The 19513-nt window shown below is 38.7% G+C and overlaps 1 protein-coding gene and 1 long non-coding RNA gene across 2 annotated transcripts in view; one reads left to right on the top strand and one right to left on the bottom strand.

Moving 5' to 3' along the window:
* Window positions 1-11840, top strand: part of TFAP2D (transcription factor AP-2 delta) — a 59867-nt gene extending 48027 nt beyond the window's left edge. Inside the window, exon 8 of the mRNA XM_057699847.1 lies at window positions 11453-11840. Coding sequence (XP_057555830.1) covers window positions 11453-11672 — 220 coding nt within the window. The 3' untranslated portion in view covers window positions 11673-11840. The remainder of the gene's footprint in view (window positions 1-11452) is intronic.
* A 3392-nt stretch (window positions 11841-15232) lies between these two features.
* LOC130831589 (uncharacterized) overlaps window positions 15233-19513 on the bottom strand; it is a 36961-nt gene continuing 32680 nt past the window's right edge. The window contains exon 3 of the long non-coding RNA XR_009048079.1: window positions 15233-15287. This is a non-coding gene — a long non-coding RNA (uncharacterized LOC130831589). The remainder of the gene's footprint in view (window positions 15288-19513) is intronic.

Here is a 19513-nt window from a genome sequence, read left to right as displayed (position 1 = left end):
AAAATTCATCTAAGAAAGCATGAGTCCTCAGCTTAGCATTTTCCTTCTCCTATTCTACATAGAAAATATGAATTGTCTGATAGGGAGAAATATAAGGACATGGTTAATTTATCCTGAAAAGTTCTATTTCCACATGTAAAAAATACGGTGCAAACAGGTATCCAAAAAAATGTCTTTACCTTCAAAAAGTTGACTTGGATGTGATTGACTTTGGTCTCTCCTAATGTGTGTGCAATGATTATATGCTTAGCTTCCTTTGCTAATGAGTGAGATAAAATGGAATCACAAGGACCCAATCCCTTTGGGACCTCAGAGTAAGTGGCTGAGAAAAACAGGGGAAATGTGACATTAGGGTGGTGGTTAGGTAACACATCTCCCAATCTGGCAGAGGTTCAGGACAGGCATAAATGCACTTCTCCAAAATGAGGGTCATAGCCCCATGGTTTCATAGCTCCTTGAAAGTGTGTCATGGTCAACTGTTTTTTGGCTCAAGAAACCCTGACTACCACGCTCTTCTAGAAGTATGCCAATGAATTAGCATGTTATCAGCTCCCCAAATTGTTTTTGAATGGAAGGAATGCTTAGCCTCCTGTTTCCAAAACTGTTGTTTCTGATCACAGAAACTGTTTTTTTTTTTTCTCAGAATACCTGTTAACATTCCGTGGAACAAAGGTTTTGTAGAAGTTCTTGGGGGAAATGCTGGAAAAAATTTATCTTCCTCTTTTTATCGGGGGAGGATAGCCAACTCGGTATTTAGGTGTTGTTTCTTGGCTCTAAGGGAACACGCCCAACTCCCTAGCTCCATTTAAACTATTCAGTACTGTTTTTAAAATATTGATGTTTTGGACCCATCCCAAACCAATTAAATCAGGATCTCTGGGGTAGGGCCGCACGTTGGCATTTTTTTTAATAAGCTCCCCAGGGTGATTCTTGCACGTATCTAGGGTTAAGACCCACCAGCTGAAGGAACCACAGAACACTGGTGAGGGCTGACAAGGCCTCGCTAATAAGTAGATTGCAAGGATTCCTCAGTACTAGAGAACCATATACCTTAATTATGCACCTCAATTAAACTCTATTTTAAAAGCTCTGGGGGCTGGGGGATAATATAACTTACCTAGAAAATAAGCCCAAACAGCCAGTTCCCATTTTCTCTGCTTCCTCAACCAGTTTGGCTACAAAGGATAGATGCTGTCACGTTCTGGGTGCGTAAACCCCAGCTGCTTTCCTCAGGCTGAGGTCTCTCTCCGTGACCTACATCCAGGAGTCGGGCCGCTTCAGAGCAATGAAGCATCTTCCCCTCATGGTTCTGAAAAGAACTAAGGTTTTGCACAGAAGCCCCACAGTCCTTTTCTGGCATTCTCCAGGGTCTGTTTCCCAGCCTTCTGCCCTCATGGCTGTTCTCATGTGTGGAAGAAGGCATTTTTCCAGCTGCCACCTAAAACTGTAGTGAGGAGTACAGACTGAGCCTCAGGCTACAGTTGGACCTAAACCTGCAATCGCTGAATAATCCAGGAGAGAAGGAAAAGGAGGCTTGTCTTCCCTTTAAGTCTTACTGTCTGCAGGCCTCCCGGAGGCCGGAAAGCAGACTAAGGTTGGTGACAGTGGCATCTATGCTGTTCGGGAAATCAAAGATACATGAGAGCAAACACCTGTTAGAATGATGCAGCATAACAAAATAATACAAACAATAGCCCAAACTATTTCAACTTTTACAGACACCAAAAACTTTTCCAGATAGAAAGCTGAAATTTGACAAAAAAAAAAAAAAATTGGCTTTTGCTCTAATTATCTACATGATGACGGCAGAGTACTTCCTCTTGATTTTCAGTCTTCTAATTTGTAGCATAATAGTATCTACTACTTCCAGCTTTTTTGTATCCCAAAAGAAAGCTAGAAAAATCCTTCCTTGAGTGAAGCAGTCCTCAGTGGCAGACAGTAATGAGATATTGGTTTTCCTTTTAATCCTGTTAAATCAGTGTTCACTTAGGAGGTGGAAAGGATGTGTTGGATCCCAGGACCAACTCTTTTTTTAAATTTATTTTTAATTTTTTATTTTTTTTGAGCCACACTGCATGGCATGTGGGATCTTATTTCCCAGACCAGGGATCGAACCCATGCCCCATGCATTGGAAGCATAGAGTCAACCACTGGACCACCAGGGAAGTCCCCAACTCTTTTTTTTAAATTCAAGTATAGTTGACTTAAAATATTATAGTAATTTCAAGTGTACAGCACAGTGATTCAGTATTTTTACAGATTATACTTTATTCAGTGTTATTATGAGATAAAGATTATAGTTCCCTGTGCTATACAGTATATCCTTGTCACTTACCTATTTTATCCATAGTAGTTGTAGCTCAGTCTTATAACCCTAACTTGGCCCTCCCCACTTCGCTCTACCTTCTGGCAATTGCTGGTTTGTTTTCTGTATCTGTGAGTCTGTTTCTTTTCTGTGATAGTCATTCATTTGTGTTATTTTTTAGATTCCACATGAAGTGATTTCATGCAGTATTTGTCTTTCTCTGTCTGACTTGTTTCAATAAGCAGGATATTCTCAAGGTTCATCCACATTGCTGTAAATGGCAGACTTTAATTTTTTGTATGTGGCTAATACATACCATGTCTTCTTTGTCCATTTGTCTGTTGATGGACAGTTGGGTTGCTTCCATATGTTGGCAATTGTAAATAATGGTGCTATGAATACTGGGATACATGTATCTTTTTGCACTAATGCTTTCATTTTTTTCTGGATATATACCCAGGAGTGGGATTGCTGGATCATATGATAGCTCTATTTTTAGTTTTTTGAGAAACCTCCACACTGTTTTCCACCAATTTACATTCTCATCAATAGTGTATAAGGGCTTGCTTTTCTCCACATCATCACCAACATTTGTTATTTGCAGACTTTTTGATGATAGCCATTCTGACAGGTGTGAGGTGATGTCTCATTGTTTTGGTTTGCATGGCTCTAATAATTAGTGATATTGAGCATCTTTTCTTGTGCCAGGCCCAACTCTTGCCAAGATAGGAAGAATTCAGGGGAAGGTTCCATAGGAGTTTCCTTTAGGCTATGTTTTAGAAAATTGCCTTAGTGGTTTAATTTAAATTTGTTTAGACAAATCAATTAAAGTAATGATAAAACATTTCTGAAGGACAATTACAACAATATGGAAACAGCTTTGTATCATGTGTCTAGCGGACAACAGAGCTGGTGAAATGTAAACCACATTTACTTAGATTAAAGAAAGTGAAGTAGCTCTTGTTCCTCTGGTAGATGTTCATTTAGAATCCTGTGTTGACTTCTATCCCAAGTAACCACCGACGCTTTGGAGACTTTAAAGATAAATACATAAGGCCTTGGCCACAAGCAAAAGAAATTCATTCAGCCAGAGATCACAGGGAGTTTGTGAAATTTCTATTATATGGAAGTCCCCTGATAACTCCTCATCATTAATGTCAAGTAGTTTATAAGTATAAATACTGTTGGAGTTAAACATGGGTTGTTAATAACATCTAATTAGCAAACTCAGACAGGGAGAAAGGATCATAGTTTATTTTTTTTTTTTTCAAATAGCCATCTCTTCTCTACCATCCTCTATTACCCCTTTCATTTCTGTCTCAATTTCTTCATCTTTCATCCCACTGATAGAGAATACATTTTGAACTGTTGCAATATACTTTTCTTTAAAAAGTTAAAATCTATATTTGTCGGATGTATTCAGGTCAATAGAAACAGTGTAAGTCAACAGCATGTACATGTGCACGTACACTCACACAAACACACACAGTCTCTCTAGAAAAGGTAGTTCTACCCTGTGGTATCCCTCCAATTGCTGAGAGGTGAACACACTTTAACACTTAGGGGGAAAGTCAAAAGTAGAGCTTCATCTCTGGATCCAGCAGTTACTACCTTCCTGAACTGAGCCAATTTGAAGAGATGGTTTATCTGTCACAAAGATGCTCTAAAGAATGTTAATTAGGAGGTATAGCAAAATAGGAGTTTTTAAAACCATGAATAAAATTAAGAAGATGACTGTTAAATATAAGTTACATTTTCTACAACATCAGGTGCTGTAAACTACAACAGTCTGGATTTTCTCAGCAGGTGTTTGTCAGAACCTTCCTGCTCCTCAGTGTGAGATTAGTAATAGGAAAATTAAATCACTGAAGTGGAAGCTACTTAGATAGAGAAAGAATAGTTCAAGGGAAACGTAGTTCTAAGCCTGACTAGCTATGATCCAAAGCTCACATTTTGACCCTCCCTTTTTGGTTTAGACTTCCTGATTTGGTGAGCTTCTTCCCTCAGAATTGCTTGAGTCAGCTTTCTCCCTCTCTCAATATACTGCAAACGGATATGTTTTCCTTAATCTCTCCTAAATTTCACATCATTGATTTAGCCCACCAACTAAGCTTTTTACCACATGAAGGTATTTCAGAACTTCGGTTCTGTTATCTAATGCAGGAATTTTCCTCTCTGTTTTAATGTTAGCCATTAAGTTACAAATCCATGATGCTGTCAATCACATTGTCAATTAAGATGTGGAGCAGAGTGGGATTAATGGGAAAGTCTTGTAGCACTCCACTGGAAACTGAGGAACCTCTAGCCTTTGTTAACTCAATTATTATTACTGAAGCCATGCAGCACTTTAGCGATCATTTCTGTTTCTTAAATATTAGCCCCTTAGTGTTAGGTTCATAAGAAAGCATTATATATGTTTTTCTGTCTGTTAGCTTCCTTATTTATGTTAATCTGGAAGTCACAATGTTGAAATCATATTTTAGAACAGTCGTCTGTGATGATGTACTGAATGGATTGGAGGGATTCAGGTCGATCCGGGGCACAGATTATGCATTTAGTTTTTTGCAATATATGAATGGACTGACAGTTCATTTTGCCACAGTACCATGCAACAATGTTCTTATAGGTAACAACAAAGATCTTATATAAACCTCACCATTACACTGAAAAAAAAAATCAGCCCTTTAGATTTGTAATAAAACATTACATGAACAAATTGCAATAATTCCATTCAATGGAATACCTACCAGCAATACAAAGAAGTAAGAAGTAATCTATTGATACACCACAACATGGGTGAATCTCAAAATTACTAGGCAAAGTGAAAGCAGACAGTCATAAAAGTCTGTAGACTCTGTGATTCAATTTATATGACATTCGGGGGGAAAAGTAAAAACTATAAAGATAGAAATTAGAACACTGATTCCCAGGATCTGGGGGTGGGGAAAGTGCATTGACCAAAAGGGGTCACGAGAAAATATTTTGGGTAATGGTGGTCATTATACAACTGTATGGATTTAACAAAATTCAATGAACTATATAACTAAAGAGTGCTAATATTACTGTATGTAAATTCAAGCTCGGTATATCTGATTTTTTAATATATCCCATTATAAGAAATTTGTTAAGGGACTAATTAAATGTAATTTAATAACCTAGAATTTCTAAAATCTGTCTGTTTTTTCCCCTGCTTTAATTAAGTCATGTTAATATTCCATTTCACTACCTTCCCTGTCTTCCATGATTTTTCAAAGACTACTTAACCACTCCAGTGTCTCAGAAACACACACCTATGTTTTCTTTATCCTCAAATAGGAGTTACCTGTACTTGAAAAAAAAGTTGCAGTTCTGTTAATACCATTGCCAGTTTTTTTTTAAATTAATTTATTTATTTTTTATTTTTTGGGGGGGTACACAAAGTTCAATCATCTGTTTTTATGCACATATCCCCATATTCCCTCCCTCCCTCAACTCCCCCCCCACCCTCCCTCGAGTCCCCCCCAGCCTCCCCGTCCCCGTCCTCTAAGGCATCTTCCATCCTCGAGTTGGACTCCCTTTGTTATACAACAACTTCCCACTGGCTATCTATTTAACAGTTGGTACTATATATATGTCTGTGCTACTCTCTCGCTTTGTCTCAGCTTCCCCTTCACCCCCCGCCCCCCCAAACCTTGAGTTCTCCAGTCCATTCTCTGCATCTGCGTCCTTGTTCTTGTCACTGAGTTCATCAGTACCATTTTTAGATTCCATATATGTGAGTTAGCCTACAATATTTGTCTTTCTCTTTCTGACTTACTTCACTCTGTATGACAGACTCTAGGTCTATCCACCTCATTACATATAGCTCCATCTCTTTCCTTTTTATAGCTGAGTAATAGTCCATTGTATATATATATGCCACATCTTCTGTATCCATTCATTTGTTGATGGGCATTTCGGTTGCTTCCATGTCCTGGCTATTGTAAATAGTGCTGCAATAAACATTATGGTACATTGCCAGTTTTAAAGATTAAACTCTTTGAAGAGAAAGCAAAGCATCTTAATTACCATTTAATCTTTCCCTTGCTAAGGTAGCACTCCCTCCCCAAGCCTATCTCTGCATTGTTCCCCTTCCTCATTCTTGGAACAGAAATTCAAACTAAATCCTACTGGCCTGGGCAGCAGAGATTCCCCCAAAGAAACTGAGGAAACTTTTGCTTTTAACTCAATGATTCCATACACAGGAATCCCACCTCCTCTCCCTCGAGGCTGCTGCCTCCTGGAAATGACAAAAGCCCAAATGCTGGCAGCAATGTCAGGTAGAGTGTAGGTTGACAGTAGTAGTGCCCCATCTCAGTCCTGTTTGTTTTAGTTGTTGTTGCTGTTGGCTGGTGGTTTGGCTTTATTTTGTAACAACCCTTGGTATTTCTTTTTAAGATTAGACTTTAACTTTTGATTACTAGTTTATAGTAAGAGCTCAAGCCACAAATTGTTGGAGATACATAAAACATTTTTTAAGGTTTTTTTTTTATTTTTTTTAAATGGGGACCATTTTTAAAATCTTTATTGAATTTGTTATAGTATTGCTTCTGTTTTATGCTTCTGTCTTTTGGCTGCAAGGCATGTGGAATCTTAGCTCCCTGACCAGGGATCAAACCCGCTCCCACTGCATTGAAAGGTGAATAACCACTGGACTGCCGGGAATGTCCCCATGTAACATCTTATTTGCCACTTATATTAAAATCTAGGATGCTTTGATGATCACTTATGCTCTAAATGATATAGCTCTGTATAGCTCCTGCTTTGATGATGAGATCTTGCCTCACTTATTTTGCTTCCATTATCTTCTCTGTGCTCTAGTTTTACATTTTTGGGGAGGAATGTTACTCCTTTCTCCTCAGAATTCTATTTAAGTTTTCTCATGACTTTGGCAAGTTTCCACCCTTTGGCAGGAACACATCTTTTTCAATATCTTAGTCAAGGGACCAGGAAACTAACTCCTTTTTTTCAATATCAGCCAAGGAACTTTGAAGGGTGAGTGGTTTTTAAATTGGCTGAAAAAAAAAAGGGGAAACAAACAAAGGTACACAAGTAGGAATGACCAGCATAGGTTTGAAGATAGAGAAGAGAGAAGGCTTTCAAAAATAAAATGATAGAACATACGATTATAAAGGGAGACCTGGAAAATGCAAATATGTTAAGAAATCTGGTACAACATTTGTACTGTCTGCCATTGTTCAGCAAAATGTCTTAAATGTGGCATGAAGAGGACACATGTAGCACAGTGCTGATTGTCTCACTTGTCTACTTGAGGACAAACTTTTTTTTCTTATTTTAATATTTTTAATTAATTAATTAATTGGCTGCATTGGGTCTTCGTTGCTGCACACGGGCTTTCTCTAGTTGTGGTGAGCGGAGGCTACTCTTTGTTGCAGTGCGTGGGTTCCTCATTGCAGTGGCTTCTCTTGCTGCGGAGCATGGGCTCTAGGTGCTTGGGCTTCAAGAGTTGTGGCACATGGGCTCAATAGTTGTGACTCACAGGCTCTAGTGCTCAGGCTCAGTAGTTGTGGCACACGGGCTTAGTTGCTCTGCAGCATGTGGGATCTTCCTGGAGCAGGGATCGAACCCGTGTCCCTTGCATTGGCAGGCATATTCTTAACCACTGCACCACCTAGGAAGCCCCTGAGGACAAATTTTTAGATGAATTTAAATTTAGAAGGACTTCTATATTTCCACAACCCCCTTCAAACCATCATGGCTGCTATTTAGCCCAGGTAATATTTACTTGTGAAATGCTCTTTGATATTAATCTGATGAAAATAGATACAAATGCCAAATATAACTTAAAGGTTAAATCTGTGGCTAAAAAAAAATATTTTCTAAGGGCAAAAATGAACTTATCAAAGATTTTGGAGATTTGACTATAGTGTGTTGCCTTACAGATGACCTTAGCTTATTTTCTGTCTTGGACTGAAAGCCTTGTCTTTCTGTCTTTCTCTTATTTTTCTGTAGACTCTCCATTATCCCTTTTCTCCTTTTTGTATGTCACCGTGAATGAGATATATACCCATTTTTCTGGAATGGTTGGGGCTAAAAGAAAAACATGACGTTTCCAGAAATTCTTTTAATCATTCTGTGATTTCACACTTTCTTCTTGTTTAATATTAGATTGCTTTAATTATTTGGACTCATAAACTTCACTGAACACTGCTAGAACAGAAGCTCTACCTTGCATTTAGCATCATCCTATGTAGCGTTCCATGCATACTTTTTGATGTGCAGGTAATGTGAAATCAAGGAAAGTAACATTTCCATAATGTTTTTTTATGTTGAAAGATAACACTTCTGGTCCTTACGTTTCTTATGTTGGATATTTCACAGTTTTAGACTTCTCTGTTGAACTAAGTGGTTTTTCATGAAGTCCATAACCTTCTGTTATGTCCTTGGTTTTAAGAAGTGCACCATAAGCATTATATCAGTGAACTGCAGCTTAGACCTAGAAAGAAACTTGCAGATTTTTTCATCAGACGGTTATCTTACAAGGCTACATAATTTCCCACAAATTACACAGTGCCTAAGGTCAAAGGCAGTGTGAAGACTCTGTGCAAGGGGTTCTCAATCCAGGGCAAAGGTAAGAGTGCAGCTTACTAAAGACCAGGTACATATTTTAGAAGCAAGGAAGGCCATCAATTGAGAGGGGGCGCCAGCCTGAGAATCTTTCATTACAGCAACCGCTCTTCTCAACATGGAGAAGTAGAGCATTTATGTAGACCCAACTACTTTGTACTTGGCCTTTTAGAGCCCTGGTCTTAGACAGGAAAGTGAGTGACATGATCTTCCAGGCCTATAAGTCTGCCTGCAGAACAAAGTTAAATTAGAGAAGCTGAGTTAGAACTGCCAACAGAGTGTGATTTCTCAAAGTGAAGGCGTAAAACACACCCACAGCTTGAGAGGAACATAAATAAGTACAGAGGCAATACAGAATTTCACAGGCAAATTATTTAACATCTCTGGGTATCTATTTCTTCATCTGTAAAATGGCAATAATAATACTGCTTAGAGTTGTTGCAAGATTATATGAGGAGGTGCAGAATAAAGCACTTAGAACAGGGCCTGGCATATGGTCAGGACTCAAATCTTGGCTATTAACTTTAACAATTACCTTAATGAAACCAAATTCTTTATATTCAGTCTAGATGGAAAGGGAGGTTGCAACCGAGAAAGACATGGCAATAGAGAGGGAAAAAAATTCACCTAATGGTACAAGGAGCCCTGAACAGGAATAAAACAAGAGAAAAGAGACCTTTGTGCCCAAGGCCAAGCACCTAGACACTAACAGATGACTTCATTTGGTTCTTTTTTGTGGTGCCGACATGATTAGTTCTTCTACCACTTCAGTTAATTCCATTTATGTCCTGGCTCCCTGATTAAGTCCTAAAGCATTTGGATTCCCCTCCAGTTATATCACCGTAGAAATAAAGATGAAGTCAGTTTTCTTGCTCAGCAATGCAAGATATGCATATGCTTGAACTGTGATGATGCCTTATATTACCAGCTTTCGTGTACACAGTTACCCAAGCATTGACCCGTCTTGTTTTCTAAATAATTGGAGACTGAAGTCTTTTTTTCTTTTTAACGTATAGTAATTATGACTTAGGCATAGGGCAGACTTTGTAAAGTGTCTGGATGAAAGATGGTGGCAACCTATAAAATATAATTGACACGCAGAAAAATTTACCCTCCTGTGAACATCCCACAGCCAACAATAGCTACCATTTATTGGAGCACTTCCTGAGTCCTTTGCACATATTAGTATAAGCAACAACTCCATGTGCTAGATCCTGTTATTATCACCACTGAGGCATATCAGTAAGCTGCCATAGATCCTAAATGCTTCATCTGCAATATTACAAGATCTTGTAATTTTTGCTCCTCAAGATTACATACCCTAAGAGGGATAACTAACTAGTTAGTAGATTATGAAGGATGGTACTATCTGATTTTAAAACTTCTAATATCATAATAACTGTAACAACCTAGGGCTTGTAAGAAGTTAATGGCTTCATTTATTGAATATACCATATATATGCCATGTTATTTATAGATAGAAAGATAGATAGATAGATGATAGATAGATGATAAACAGATAAAATAACATGCATGATATATGTCAAGCACATTTTTCTATATTTTACAAGATATGAGTTATGGGGAGCAACCTGGCAAGTGTCACTTCAGAAACAATGGACACAAATGAAGCATCTGGGTGGGTTCTGTTCACAGGAAGAGTGAATCTACGTTTATGTATTTGTTCAGCTAGAGATGATATTTGTTGTGGTTGGAAGGCCACCGATGCTGTAGTTGCCACAGCCCTTCCTACACTGGCTCATTAGTTATAGTTATTAGTGAATTAGTTAGCTGCTGAAACCCCCCAAAAGAGTGGCTTCCATTAGATAGAATTTTATTTTTCTCTCATTTAGGAGACTGGAAGTGAGTAGGTTCCTACCATCTTGTTCTGTCCTCAGCTGCACAGCTGCATAGCTATTTTGAGAGGAAATGGTGGACACTCCCTTTCCTTTTAAGTAAGTGGGAATTGCAAACATCACTTCCTCTTGTGGTCTATTGTGGAAGGTTCTATCCCATATCCAAACTTAGCTGCAAGGGAAGCTTGGGAATATAGACTTCAACACGATGGCTCTGTGCCCAGATAAAATGCCATAACCTTGAAGAAGAAAAGAATGAAGCTAGAGGATCAGCTAACCATTAGTCACACTCAACCAATTTTGATCTCGTCTTGTGTGATACGTGCTTATATAAGTATATGTGCCATTCTTAGAAATGAGATGATTCTCACAATAGAAAGGTATATTTTCTGGCTTTCTTAATGAGGTAGAGACTCAGCGTCAAGTCATGTGTGAAACACTCAGACTTGCTCATAATTAGTACCTCTCAAATCTATCAGTGACATCTTCTTCCAAACAGGCCCTGAATTTCTTATTGTTCAGAGCAATATGTTGACTTGCCTCTACCTTCCACAATGCTTGGCACCATTTAGGAACACAATAAATGCCTGTTTAAAGGAATGTTCTGGACTAAATGGGGAGATTTGTTGTCCCATATCATACTGCAAATTGCTCATCTCTTTTTCCTACCGTTTCTCACTTCCAGTTTGATCACTCATGGCTTTGGGACCCCAGCAATATGCGCAGCCCTCAGCACTTTCCAGACAGTCCTCAGTGAAATGCTGAACTACTTGGAAAAACACACTACTCACAAAAACGGCGGAGCGGCAGATTCTGGCCAAGGACATGGCACCTCGGAGAAAGCCCCCCTGCGGAAAACTTCAGAGGCTGCCGTGAAAGAAGGCAAAACAGAAAAGACAGACTAGCTACATCAAACAGAATCTATTTCCAGAGAGTCTTGCTGCTGATATTTTTTCTAATATATATATCATTGAGGGTGATTAATCTTCAGTGGACCAAATCTCTGCCCTTCCCCAACCCTCCATAGAAAACAGAAATGGAAATGAAAAGTGAAACAAAAAAGGACAAAACCAAAAAAAAAAAAAAAAAAAGACAAAAAAAGGAAAACAGCAGTGTAACCGTGTGATGAAATTGTCACTTTTTAATTTTATGTTATGATAAACTCCTTTTGTGCACGTAATTTATTGTTCTGAATTATATACATCACAGATTTTAAGCACTTCTGGACTTTGGAGAGGCAGCACATGCTTTTTCACATCTAACTGATGCACTTTCTTATCCAACTCTGTAGTTAGGGATCAGAAAGCATGACCAAACTGGACTCTACCACCAGCGCAGACAGCGCCAGTCTGTCTTGACTTAATCCCCTATGACAAAACAGTGCCTCTTTCCATTAAATAGACCAGTCTGGCATCAATATATCAATAAATGCTTTGGGAACTGAAAAGGGCAGTCATGAATCTTTGTCCTGTGAATTGACAGCAGTTTAAAAATTTTGTTCACCGCTAGCCCACTTAAGTACCAGTGCCTTGGTGGTATTTAAAAATTCCAGAAAACTCTGCCCCCTCTTTGTGTGACTATTCCCACCCCACCCTAGGTCCGTTTTTTAAAGAAGAGACTCAGCAGAATATCAAAGAGATGAGAGATGACCTCTTCTGTCCATTCTCCTCACATCCCCAGCCTAACAGCTCAAGGAAATAGCCTGCACATAGTGGGTCAGGCAGGGCAGGATGGATATAGCAAGGGTAGCTTTGCCACTTGGGCTCCCAACAGAAAGCTGTGGTATTGTCTTGCCTGGAAAAGCATGGGAATAGGAACAGCAACCTTTCCAGGAAGCCCTGCCCCTCAGAGACAGAAGAGGAGCCCAGGGAACTAGTGGAGGCCCCTCGAAGTGTTGGTGGCCAATGATTGTATGGTTAAAATGACAGCCGTTGTTCTTTTCCTACCTTTGTAATTCTTCTACCTGCCCGATAGCTGTGTTCTAAACCTTTAGAGGCACAGAAGCATTCAGGTCTGTGTTCAATAAAGAAAACAAAAACAGAATGATCAGAGAAGGCTTTGCTTTTAAGAGGCTTCCTTTTTTCATAGCTCGTTCTTAAGCTTTGTTGTCCGTTAGTTAAAACACTGAAAACAAGTTCCTGGCTGCAAAGGCCAGGGGCTAATTGAATGAAAGTTCAGTCCATTAAAACCTGAATGTGTCAAGAAACCTGACTGGTACCACATAGTACTAATGTTCTACTGTTAACAATTTTCAAAGTTCTAAGCAAATAAAGATGTAGGTCATTGTTTACAAAAAAAAATCATTTAAAAAAATATGTGGACTCCTGACATTGTTTCGCATGAAAATATTCTCCTCTTGTGGACATATATCAATTACTTGCAGAAAGTCTCTGCCACATTGTAACCCCATGGAGAATATTATTATTTTTAATTGAGAGGAAATCACCAAAAAAAATATTTTTACCTAAGAATAATTCTTAAAACCATTTGACTTTTATCATCAATCTTGTACAGAAAGGAACATAACCAATGAATATCTAAATTTTCTAGACTAAATTCAGTTAACAAAAGACACTAGCAAGGAATTCTATAAAAAGGGGTTTTACAGTTACACAGTAGAAGAATTTTAAATGAAAATGTAAAAGTAATGAATTGTTGACTTCATGTGTTTATCTAGCTTCATTTTTAAAATTTTACCCTTATTCATGGCTTTAAATTTTTTTGAAATAAAATAGAATAAAGCTGAGATTCTGTGGCAGTTCCAAATTTCATCACAAAATAAACTGATTCCATTTTACATGAAAATTCCCATATTGTAAAATATACACTTGAAACAAAAATGATGAATATTTCAGTTTACTAAGTAGTAGGAAAGCTATATACAGATAATGTGGGCTACTAATATTTCCTTAATGAAATTTCCACAATGACTTTTATTCCTTTTACTATTAGCAATGCATATGTATTTAATATGGCATTTTGATATGCATATCTGCTAGGTACTTAATGTAGTTATATACCATGTCAAATGTTCACCCATAATCAGATAAAAAATTAGATCTGGCTTATGGTACCAGCTTACTTCTTCACCCATAGTTGTGACTAGTTGGGGTTCTTAACACCTCAATGGGTGTTATTATTTATTAGCCTTGGAAACAAAAGTATAACTATAACTACAATACATTTTATTTACCAGGATTTTGGGTGTCTTCAGAGCCTTAAATGGACAGCACCCATCATTTAACTTAACCAGCCATTAGGACATAAGTGAGTTAATGGACCGGCCATGTTTAGAGTAATTATTTATTATCATATTTAATAGACATTGTTAACATACCAACTTTTGCCTTGTATATAATAGGTACTCAACACTTTTTAAATAAATGAGTAAATGAATGTGCGTGTGTTCTTTGTCCAAAATGGGCCAAAGGACCTTTAACTTTTGATTTTTTTTTTTGATACCCATTGCTTCAATCTGGCTGGCTTTTTCCATGGTAATTTATGGACAACACTTTTTAATGAACAGAGAGATATTTCCACTCTATCACAGTAGTTGCAACTAGATTCATTCGATATGAAACAATAAAAACAACTAGGTAGGTATCAGAATTTCAACAAAAGTAAAATTATAATCGTTCTCAGTATCACAGTTTATAGTAAAGGAAAGTAGGTCACCAGAATCTGATTTTCAGTGTTATAGTAAGTAATGAATCAATGAAAAAGCTTTCCAGTTTAACTATTACTGGCCAAGACAATTTGTCCAAACCTCTCATATTTATTCAAAATTAGTATACTTAAACTTGTGAAAAATTGGGTCAGACTCCTATAAAAAGAAATGTTTGTTTTAAGGCTGTTTCAAAAACCAACTTAAATGCTACTTCTATGGCTATTTCACTGGAGTGACCATTTGACTTAAGTTTGGTGGTTCTCACAAAATAAAGAAAAATTCTGAATTATTCTATATTTTCTTCTCTGGAAAGGTCAGAGTCCTGGGAAGATGCCTATTCTATTCTCCTGCACCCTTCTTTTCAGATGCTTTAAAAATGGGTGATTCTTTCTGGCTTTGCAGTTCCTTTTTCCTTTCCCTTCTTCGAGGGTGTGTTCTCCTCACTCTCTAAGACAGAATATAACCCTATGATGCACCTATGAGCATCCTGACCTAGTGTGACAGTGATAGGAACTTGTCCTTTTGTCATCTGGTGCTTTTAAAGTAAATGTGAATTATCTTTGTTAAAATGAGTAAAACAGTATAATTCCATTACCCTATGTTTTCTTCCTTTTGGACTTCTTTGGAGGCATTTTTGACCAGTGCAGTTTTTAAAATTTATCACCATCCTTTACACAATGAATATGCCATTGCCCTACAAAGGCCAAGTCAATACAAGAGAGGTGGCCTGACACAGTGACTAAGAACATAGACTCTAAAGTCAAATTACCGGAGTTCGAATCACGAACCTTTCATTTGCTTCTGTGTGACCTTGGGCAAGCTGCTGAACCTCTCTGTGTCTCCATTCCCCCATCTGTAAAGTAAGCATAATAATAGATACCTACTCACAGAATTACTCTCAGAATCAAAGAGTAAATGTATCTAAATTGCTAAGAGCAGAACAAGGGTGTGGTTAGCGCTACGTGAGTGTTAGCTATTGTCATTAATACTTAGAGTTGGGACAAACCATATTTTTTAACTAGATACCAATTTCTCCTCAGTTTATTGAGTCCTTTCTATATGTCAGACTCTGTCTTAGAGACTGAAGATAGAGAGAGGAATAAAGCATTTTTCTTGCGAGTTTCTTGCAGTCTCCAATGAAGATCCCAGCCATTAGTGCCTGATGTGAACGTGCACAAGTTACCCCAACACAAACGAGACCCAGGTCCAGGGAATCGTGGGGAGAAGAGGGGAGGGGGGCACCAGGAAGGGGTTGTAGAGGTGGGAGGGAGGGGAAATGTGCAACAAGAGACTTTATGGTGCTGGACAAATTAAAAACTTTTGGGGCAGGATGGGATTTTGAAAACTAACTGATGCCACATGTATCTCTGGTTATTCGTACATCCCCCCCTCCATTTTCAGGGGCACCTAACATTTTGTCTGCACTGCCTCAGGTAAGGAAAGTGACCCAAGGAAATGCAGGCAACAAAGGAGTTGAACTTTTATACAAGTTTTCAGTTTCAAAATCCTAGGCCCTAAGGAGGACTTGAGGTTTAAAAGTATATCAGTCAGGACCTTTTTCCTTCCTCCTCACAGACTTAGACACACACACACACAAACACATGCATACACACACAGACATGCAGACACAGAGACACACCATACACACACACACACACACGCACGCACAGAGAAACACCACACACACACACACACACATACACACACACACGCACACTGGAGCCCAGAAAGCAGTCCACAGATTGGTGAAAGAAGGATAGGATAAAAGAACTGAAGAAAGGGTAGCTATCACTGCATCTCCCTGAGAAGGGGCCATGTGCTGGGAGTGCGGATGGTGATGGAGGGAGCTGTGTCCTCACCCCAGAGAAAGGCTCAGGGAGGAAGAACACTCAGCATCATGCAGAAGCAGAGGCGCTATCTGTGTAGGGTGTGTCTAAGGCAGACGGTTCTCAGACAACCTCACAGGGTTTCTCCCAAGCAGATTCTCTGAACGTGGCCTGGAGAGACCAGGAAGATGTGCGTGTGAGCAGAAAACAAAGAAATAGCTATTCCTGCAACCCGTAGAGATGCAGCAAAAGTGGATATTTCAGGCACACCCAGAAGCAACCCAGGTGGCTGGCAAGCAATGCAGATTGGACCCACGTACACACAAGAGAAACCTGAGACACGTGTCAATCAAAGACCAGGTGGGAATACAGGTGTACCACTTGGAGTTCAGTCAGGAGAGCAAAAATCTTTCTAGGGATTTCAAAGAGAGAGGATTTAATAAAGAGAACAGGTGAAACAGGTGTTAGAAAGTTGAAAGAGCAGAAAATGAGACACTGAATCACCCAAATACTAGTAATTTTGAAAAAGTAGTGACCACCCTATAGATGAGAGAACAAGAGGAAAGAGGTGTAGTTACCTGAATCTGGGAGCTGGGGGAGAGCATCCCCTGTCCTATAGTTGTTGCTTGAATCTCTGAGATTAATGCCGGTGGTACCTCTGAGAGGGTAGAGTTTGGCTAATGCTGGGCTTGCAAAGAAGCTGGAGGCTGGAGCCATAACCTTCCTGTTCCACTGGAGGGACAGGGAAAGGAACCAGAAATATGTGGAACATCTTTTCCCCTCCTCTTCCTTCGAATTCCCACCAGTCTCTTCCATTGTCAGAACCAATTAGAAGCTTACTGGCAAAGGGTTATGAGAAAGAGAGTTTGCAGACTTCCAGCCCCAGCATCACCCAGTACAGAAAGATGGGCATCTCTTGTAGATGGCAGCATCCACAGATGGTGATACAGGACACATGGTCCTCCACACAACTTGGTGATATATAAACCCTCCCCACCCAGTTCTGGGACACAGATGCAAACCAAGTGGACACCGAATGGACTGAAATCAAATTTCTGCCACATTTAAAATAATGGCTCAAATATATAGAAAATAAAGTGACATTTCTCATATATCCAAATTGACACAGAGGCATTCATACCTACTATTTTTAAAAACTGTATCTCAGCCACCTCCCGTGTGCAACGCAGAGGATTCAAAAAGATCAAGACACTTAAGAAAATTTGAAATAACCCCTCATAAAAGGTGGAAAAAATAAAAATAAATAAACATGGACACGAGTTATTCCCAGTTAAATTCTAATGTAAGTTTGCAAAGCTATTCTTTCTTAAACATTGTATTTCCTTAATTTTTTCTTTCTTTTTTTTTTAATTGATTGATTGATTGATTGACTGGCTGTGTTGGGTCTTTGTTGCTGCTGCACACAGGCTTTCTCTAGTTGTGGCGAGCAGGGCTACTCTTTGTTGCAGTGCACGGGCTTCTCACTGCGGTGGTTTCTTTTGTTGTGGAGCATGGGCTGTAGGTGCCCGGGCTTCAATAGTTGTGGTGCGTGGGCTCAGCCAAAGAATTTCTTGAACCCAGAAATTTTTCTTATAAAATCCTCTCACAGTCATTATCAGAATGGAGACTAATCAGATTCTTTCATCTATTCATTCAACAAATATTTATTGAGAACTTAGTACATGCCAGTCACTATGCTAAACATTAATAGAAGATTCTGAGTAAGTTCAGCACTAGGACTTTAAATCTTATTCAAGTTTTTTGTTTTCATTGGTCTCATTTCTTTAAGACTCATATTGATTTCAGGTCCTAGACCTGAGAGATTAATGCTCATTTCCAGTGGGTATATAGCAACTCTTATTATATACTTATTTTTCAGTAAGTCCTTGACTAGAAATATTTTATTTTATGCATTTATTCATTTATACCCCTAGTTTCTTCAAAAATAAGGTTTAATACAGCTTTCAGGAACTTATACAAATAATACCATACTACACATTAGGAACAGTGAGAAATACAAAGCAAATTAATGGTAAAGGTATAAAACAGAGCCAGAAATAAGGCTAAAACAAAATAGAGTTATCAGTATTTACTACAGGTAAGTAACAAATTTAACTCTGAGCTTTCTCTAGTAGCAAAATGAAAATTGATCATTTATTCAATTCACTGTGTTTGTGCCTAAGACACAAAGCCAAAACAATTGCTCAGCAGAAACACAACTATTTCTGAAACTTAAATTAAGGGAGGAAAAATGGTTGACTTCATTTCCAATGCATGGGGTGTAGGTTCAATCCCTGGTTGGGGAACTAAGATCCCAAATGCTGTGTGGCGTGACCAAAAACATAAAATAAAATGTTAAAATAATAAAGTAAATCATAAAAGAATGCAAAAAAAAAAAGAAAACAGTGGGAGTCTGTGACCTTTAAAAAAAATTTATTTTTCCACGTAAACAAGGTTGACAATTTCCTTCCAGAGAGGTGAAAAGAACAGTATTGGAGACTAAACATGTGTTAAAAAAAAAAAACAATCTGGGCTTAGTTAAGGAGAAACTTCATTCACAGGAGTCGCTGCCGAAAGGGAAGTGGGACTCTTGCAGTAGGGAGGACATCCCCAAAGCTGGAAGATCTGCAGGATCTCAACAGTCCAGCAGATAAAGGACTCTTCTTTAATACGGGGTGGGGGTAAACAGGCTAGAAGGAATCTGGCGTGGGGGAGTACATGGAGGGGCAGGACAGTTAATCCAGGAATGTCTTTCCTTTGGGTCAGCTGATTCTCGGAAGGGTGGTTAAGGAGGGATTGTACACTGGCTCAGGATGAGAGTAACTCGAAGTTCAAGGACTTGGGGGAAAGGAGACCAGCTTCACTCCAGTTTGATCAAGTCAAGTATTTTATTCAGATTAGTCAGTGGGTACAAACAGTTCAACCCATCACTTATGAGACAAAGAATGAGAATGTGGAGGGTGAGTGTCTGGCATTGCCAAAGGTCAGCAAGGGGACATCTGGGTCTTATCTAAGTCATATGGGGAAGGGTGTATCTTGGCAGTAAGGCATTTCCCCATACACAGAAGAGTGGGAAGATTTCTTAACCATTACTGTTTCCCAAGAACACAGGGCTCCTGTAAAGTTTAACATTGTCACATGAATGAGATTATTTCCAAAACTGATGCACAAAATAAGCAAAAAACACTGACACTGGCCTAAAGAACTCCACTTCATGCTGTGCCAATTTTTAAAACTACGAATATTCCTGTGA

Source organism: Hippopotamus amphibius, chromosome 11, assembly GCF_030028045.1.
Source record: "Hippopotamus amphibius kiboko isolate mHipAmp2 chromosome 11, mHipAmp2.hap2, whole genome shotgun sequence".
NCBI classification, from domain to species: Eukaryota; Metazoa; Chordata; class Mammalia; order Artiodactyla; family Hippopotamidae; genus Hippopotamus; species Hippopotamus amphibius.
This window is presented reverse-complemented; position numbering and strand designations above follow the sequence as displayed.